At 37.2% G+C, this 7,629-nt stretch overlaps 1 protein-coding gene across 1 annotated transcript; it reads left to right on the top strand.

The window, feature by feature from the left end:
• The first annotated feature begins 3,879 nt into the window (after positions 1-3,879).
• LOC145028931 (zinc transporter 3-like) lies at positions 3,880-5,283 on the top strand. The gene is made up of 3 exons (XM_078977618.1): positions 3,880-4,446; positions 4,662-4,811; positions 4,926-5,283. The coding sequence occupies exons 1-3, from the start codon at positions 3,880-3,882 to the stop codon at positions 5,229-5,231; spliced, it is 1,023 nt and encodes a 340-aa protein (XP_078833744.1). The 3' UTR covers positions 5,232-5,283.
• The last annotated feature ends 2,346 nt before the right edge of the window (positions 5,284-7,629 follow it).

Below are 7,629 nucleotides of genomic sequence, written 5' to 3'. Positions count from 1 at the left end.
TCAAATCAAACTTTGCTTTCTCAAATCTCGATAACAATTCTCTTCAATGTTATGTGATCCGCTAGATCGGCTTGATTGAATGTGAATTCTTATATGATTGAATGTTTATGTGCACATGGTTGTTGGAATGAGGTTTGGGTTGAGGAGGGTCCTGCTTTGTGTTGTAGGCCAACATACACAGGGCGGACTGGTTATCCCGAAGGCCGAGTGAGCAGTCCGGATAGGCTGCAGGCCCTAAGAGGGCGGACCAGACGTGTCGAGACTCAGAGACTGGACCAGGTGGATTGAAGGCCTGGTGCGGACGGACCAATCACACTGTAGACTCGATGTATATGGCTAGGCTCGGAGGGTGGACCGGGTGGACTGTTGGCCGGTGCGGCGGACTAGTCTCACAGTAGACCCGAAGTGCATGGTTGTTCTGTGTTCTGTTATTATATGTATGCTATGTATGATATGGGCCGGAAGGCATTATGTTATGGGCCGGAAGGCATTATGATGTAGACCGGAAGGTTGTGGCCTGGAAGGGCGTATGTGTGGTTCGTATTTTGGGGGTATCTCACTAAGCTTTTGGGCTTACAATTGTGGTTTAATGTTTTTCAGGTTCATCAGGAGACCGTGGAAAGGCAAAGGCGTGATCGTACCGCTCCTCATGATTATGTTTTATGTTGTGGTTCTGGGAAGACTCTGATAACGATTGTATTGAAAACCTTTTTGTAGTAACTTTATGAAATCAGGTTGTTTTTGAAAATTTTAAATTGGTTGAAATTTTTAGAGCGTTACACGTGGAGCTCTTGGAATCGGAGGTAGTAGCTTAATGTATTAAGTTGTGGAAACTTGGGAAGACACGATGTGTTTGCAAGCCAACACGCCACATGGCGTGTTGGATGGGGTTTCCCGATTATCTGGATGTTGGAAGAACACGACGTGTTTGCAAGTCAATACTGATTGCTTGGTTAACATAGACTGTTGACTTTGACTTTGACTAGAAGTTTGATCAAGGTTGACCATGGGTTATGTTGGGCTATGTTTGGGGCACAATTTGGAAAATTAGGCCAAGTATGGGCCTTGAGTAATTATTTGGTTTTGGTCCTTTTAGATTTTGAGTTTGGGCTTTTGTCATGGGCCAAACTATGTAAGGGGTAAAATGTTCTTTTTACCTTAATAATGGACTGTTGGACTTATAGTTATGGATTGGGACCCAAATGTTGATCGGATGTTGTTTTGATATAGTTTGGGGATCTGTTAGTGAGCAGCCGTGGATTTTCTGTGCGTTTCGGCAGTGCGAGGTGAGTCTCCTCACTATGTTTAGCGAGTCGAAGGCACCAATCCCGACCCATAGTTTTTATGTTAGGATGTAAGTATTTTGTGTGACTCTTGCATGTGTGTGTATTGGTATGTATGTTGGACGGGTTAGGGCCCGATAGTTATTCTATATGCTAATATTAGGTTATACATATACGATTTGTATGTGGGCGGGGCACGGTGATTATGCAGTATGCTACTATCTTTTTGTTTTCTGCATGTGTTTGAATGTTATATGATTATATAGTTATATGTTTAGTAGGCGGGGCCCGTTATTTAAGTGTGGGCGGGGCCCATATCTCAGTAGGAGGGGCTTGTTATAAGAGTGTGAGTAGGGCCCATATCTCAGTGGGCGGGGACTGTTATGCGAGTGTGGGAGGGGCCAGTATCTCAATGGGTGGGGCCCCTTATGCGAGTGTGGGCGGGGCCCGTATCTCAGTGGGTGGGGCCTGTTATATGAGAAGTTATGTATGTTATGTGGTATCTTGGGAAACTCACTATGCTTTGTGCTTACAGTTTTAAGTTTATGTTTTAGGTACTTTGGTTTTCAAATGGAAGAGCTCGGGAGGATTGCAAAGCACACATCGCATGTTTCCACATTATGTGATTTACTCTGATTCGATGATGTTTTGCAAAATCTTGATTACCTTGGTTGTATGGAAATGATATGTATTAACGATTTATTAATCTAAAACGAAAATTTTATGACTTTATTTTTGCGACGTTTCACCTCTAACTCTTATTCTCTTGATTTTTCAGTGAACTCTACAACCCGGCTACAGGTAGACTCCTTGCATTGTTCCTCCTCTTACCTTTTATTATAACATTGTATCTTATTTGACTTTCCCTTTATTGTTTCCGGAAACTCCAAATCACCCATCATCTAAAAGATACAGTCCCGACATCGAAAAAATGATCTGTTATTTTTTTATGGTGTAGGTCGTAGACGGGGTGGAAGTTGCACACTTGATATTCCTTTTTTGTGAATGTAGTTTCTAGATCAAGACAAAGATGCACACCTAGGAAACATTTTTTTCACTATAGATAATTATGGTTTTTAGGATGAAGTAGACGAATGGATATGATGAGGTTCACAATTCTCATGAATTACAGTTTAATATCTAATGAATTAGAAATGCATTTCCCAGAGATCTTAAACTAATGGTGACCTATTCACTCATTGGAAAATATATACACTTGGAGGCAAAATGGAAACAAAATCCCTAAAAACAACAGTACCGGTGAATAGCCCAACACAGACTAATCCCCATCAGAAAAATTGTTTGTGTTAAAGGTACGCCCTACGATTTCCTCAAAAACCCTATACATCAAAAAGCAAAATCGAAAGACTTACTGATGACATCAGTTTGGTGTTGGACAAGAAAAAGGGAAGAAGCTGAAAGTCGTCATCGACGTGTGGGTTGAGCAACCCGATAGGTGAATGAAAATTGATTGTGTTTGGAGAAGAGGAAGGTGGATTGTGTTTGGAGAAATAGGGAGTTTTAATTCGTTGACCATGGAAAATTTTAATGCAAGGTTCAAAATTTAAGAGAAAATAAAAAAGCCACGTTGTAATTTTTATTTAAAAAAAAAATCATGTAGACTAAATATAACCGGTGAAACCGGAATCAAATTGCATAATTGCTTTATTTAGTAGGTAAAATGATATTTTTAGGGCCTATTGCGCAATAAAATTATTTTAGTGACTAAATCAAACAATTGACCAAACTTTAATGTGCTATGATGACATTTTCCCATAAAATTAAGGGTTATTCTTTAATAAATATTATTTTAAAAAGTTGAAAATTCATGACAAATTTTTGGACTTTAAAAACTCACACCCTTAAACACGATCAATTTTTTTTGTAATACATATAACTCCAATTTAATAATAAGTACCCATGTACTAGTTGCACATAAATCATGTATTATCGAATGCGATAACAAAATTTTGAAATTTAAAGGCCTCATTTTTGTATTTGTCCCTAGCCTCAAATTGGCTTGGACCGTCTGAACACTTCCGACAAACCCCATACCCTACAAGTACCATCACCAAGCCTTCGCCTTCGTGCGATATCGGTAGAACTTTTGTTTTTGATAACAGATTAATAATGGATCTCATCGAGCAAAAATATATGGCCACCGGCGCAATCAGAACATATATATTCCAATGAATAGATGGGTTAATACGGTCACATACGTCAAGGTGAGAAAAAAAATGGGTTTTATTTGTTTTTTATTATGGCGTGTACGGAGCATCCTTTAAGGGTGTTACCATGTTATCGTGAGAACCTTCAAAACAACGGCGATGTACATCTTAAAATATGATATATTTTTACGCTATAAAAAGTGGATGAAAGTTAATTCCAAAATTAAATGGGTTTTGCAGATATGGATTAGTTTGTGATAACGACAAGTTTGTTTAAGGAGACTGAGTTTGTATGTCATACAATTTGTACATGATAATAAATGCGTGATATCTTTTATGAGTGATATGTTTTAAGATTTCTTTTTTACCCTATATATTAAAAAGCGCACGCACTCAGAAAATACGTTGACAATTAATTCGAAAATCAAATGGAATTTCAGAAACCAATAGTTACGGCATTTTTGTTATTAAGCCTAGTCATTAGAGTCTTTGCTGATTGCAGTTGTGAAGACGAAGAAATCCACGGCAACAAAAGCGAAACCCTTAAGTACAAATTAATCGCACTTGCTTCCATATTGATTGCGGGCGGAATCGGCGTATCTCTACCTTTCGCTGGCAAAATCTTTCCGGCCTTACGCCAAGAAAAAGATGGTTTCTTCCTAATAAAATCATTCGCTGCGGGCGTGATGCTGGCTACAGGTTTTATCCATATACTTCCAGACGCGTTCGAGAGCCTGATGTCTCCATGTTTGAAAGAACAGGTTTGGGGGGATTTTCCTTTATCTGGGTTTGTGGCTATGATTGCAACCATTGTGACGTTGATGTTTGAGAGCTGGTCAGTGGCATGCCATCCTAAGAATCAGACGGTAGCAGTTGAAGGGGTTGACGATGAAGAAAATAACGTTGGGGTTGTGACTGTTCACATGCATACAACCCATCACCATTCTCACGCCAATGATAATTCCCAAGTTTATCGATATCGGATTATTTCCCAGGTAAATTACTAGATCTTTCAAATCTTTTTGTTTCTTTTGAACGACAAAGTTAATTGAAATAAAAATAACTAGGCTGCAAACAGATAAATTATTAAAGACACTAATTAAGATGAACCAATCGACGATATCCTTTAATTATGTCTATAATTAAACTTTAAGGTGGGTTACAAGAAGTAATATATTGGTGAAAATATTATTTATCTTTTGGATCGCAGGTGCTGGAATTAGGAATTGTCGCTCATTCAATAATTATAGGATTATCGTTAGGTGCTTCCAAAAGTCCGGAAACCATAAAACCACTTATTGTTGCTTTGTCCTTCCACCAATTTTTCGAAGGATTAGGCCTCGGTGGATGCATCTTTCAGGTACGGATATTATCAACAAATTAATTAGATTTATTTTAGTCTACGTAATTGGGTTGAATATCAACTATGGCTACGAATAAATCCTATATATATAACATGGTTCACTTATTTCAGGCAAAAATCAAGTCACTGGCGATTATATCAATGGGAGCGTTTTTCACCCTTACGACTCCAGGTGGAATTGTAATCGGAATATTGATGAGCAACAGCTATAAAGAAAACAATACAAATTCTCTTATTGTCGAAGGCGTGCTAAATGCTGCATCTGCTGGAATGTTAATATATATGGCTCTTGTCAACCTACTTTCTCCGGATTTCAATAATCCCAGGATGAAAAACAAGAAGATGCTTCTACTTGGTTCAAATGTTTTTCTTCTTCTTGGTGCCGGCTTGATGTCTCTCCTAGCCAAATGGGCTTGAGAATATATTGTTTTCACTGAATGGATTTGTCAAATTATAATTTCCTGATAACTAAGAGCATTAATTTTACAATTGTTAAAATGTTTCCAAATTCATCATAATCTTCATCATCATCATGTGATTCTTTGTTTCTTTCTGTAGCTCTTTTTCATGAAATTATTTGTACCCACCAACAGTCACCAACAAGGGAACTAAATTATAGGGGTCAAACCAGACTTTTTATTTATTAGTTATTTTGTATTCTATGTAAGAACCGTTTCTAGATCACACTGATATCAAGAAAATTTAAATGATTAATGAAACAAAACAATGATTTTAATGGTTTATAACAATAGTTTTCTGTTACCCACACCGAAAATTTGTACCGATCCTTCTTCCATTAACACCACATCAAGATCAGCACTTGGCAGACGGATCTAAATCAGGTTAAACACCATCACACTGAGAAAAAAAATCGAACTTTTTAGTGTTGTAATTAAAATTACAAAAATATACGAAGTGCATCTATGGTGGACGAATCCCATAACATCTTTCTAAACACAAAATGTCGTTGTCGTTTAATTTCAGGGTACCAAATTGCCCTGTCTACATGCCAAAAACATTAGGTAAACAAACTTTACCTAGAATATGTTAACATCCTCACAAAAAAAACCTAACCTTTAGCGACGACAAAAAACGTCGCAATTGATGACCCATATCGTCGCTAAAGGGTCGTCACTATTACCTCGTGGTTAATACTCGTTTGTCGTCGCAAATAGCATCGTCGTCACTAAATGTCCCTGCCATCACTATTGGCGCCATCTCTATTAGTATTTGTCAGAGTTTTTCCGGCTACTCTTCCCGGAATCAGTAGTCGTCGCAATTGGTCATTGTCGTCCTTAAAGGTGTCGCTGCTAATGTTTTTTTTTTTAAAAAAAAAAAAACAATTTATTTATGATATGAGTTTATATATATAGAGTAAATTACTGAAATCGTCCCTGCGGTTTGGTCAAAATTGCACGTTTGGTCCCTAACTTTTTTTTTGCACTCGGATCGTCCCTATGGTTTGATTTTGTTGCGTTTTTCGTCCCTATGGTTTGATTTTGTTGCATTTTTCGTCCCTTACATACATAAAGTTAGGGACCAAACATGCAATTTTTACCAAACCATAGAGACGAAAAACGCAAAAAAATCAAACCACAGGGACGATCCGAGTGTAAAAAAAAGTTAGGGACCAAACATGCAATTTTGACCAAACCACAAGGACGATTTCAGTAATTTACTCATATATATATATATATATATATATATATATATATATATATATATATATAATAATAATAATAATAATAATAATAATATGGAAATTTGATAAAAGTACAGAAATACATACCACATTACATAAAACATCTAACTATAACACATTACATAAACCATCTAATAAATCCAAAAGAACATCATCCATAACAGAAAACAAAAGAATACTATGTGTCTTCTCTTCCTAATCGTTGTTTTCCTCGTTCATTTGCTTCTTAAATGAGCGGATAATATATCCAATTGCCGTCACAAACGTCGGGTTTTGAAAAAAAAACATTCACATCAACATCCTACAACTAAGTCACAAGCACATTAAGTCATTAACAATTTAAAAAACTATCAAACTATCAAATTGACCACCAACCGAATTAAGTCGTTAACAATCTAATAAACTATTAAACCGTCAAATCAATTAAGTCTTTAACAATTTAACAAACTACCAAACTACCAAACTACCAAAATTTACTATAAATGCCTCAAGTTCTTAACAATATAGCAAAGCTACCAAATTTTTTATGAATTTAACAAGAACCTGTGTTGGTTGCAGTGCTTATAACTATGACTACTACTAGGAAGGAGCACTTGTACCTGCTGAAGAAGGAGGTTTAGGCCCAATGCCTCTCACATGCCTACCTTGAGCACCTAATAATTTCTCAAATATTAAAGCTAGATGTTTAGTATTTTTATCCTTTGCAGGTTATCAGCCGATTGCATACATACATGGACTAGAGCTGACAAAAATTGACCCAACCCATCAACCCAACTTGAATGTAACACCTAAAAATTTCATGCCAATTTAAAGGTTTTTCAAAAAATTTTAAAACCAATCATCATTACAAAGTTGTTTTCAAAATATCTAACATCAGAGTTTTCCTAGGAAGGAGCCTTCAGCCTGACTGCACCGCCTCACAGGGCCTACAGCCTATTTGGACCGCTCCCGAGCCTTCGGCATGACTTGACCGCCTCGCAGGGCCTACAGTCTATCCGGAACGCTTCCCGGGTATGTTGTCGTACAGCACAAAGCAGAACCGCCCCAACCCAACCCCCAATCATTGAACATGTGCACATAAATACCATACGCTAGCTCATATCATATAATAGT

Source organism: Lactuca saligna, chromosome 2, assembly GCF_052625555.1.
Source record: "Lactuca saligna cultivar CGN05327 chromosome 2, ASM5262555v1, whole genome shotgun sequence".
NCBI lineage: Eukaryota > Viridiplantae > Streptophyta > Magnoliopsida > Asterales > Asteraceae > Lactuca > Lactuca saligna.
This window is presented reverse-complemented; position numbering and strand designations above follow the sequence as displayed.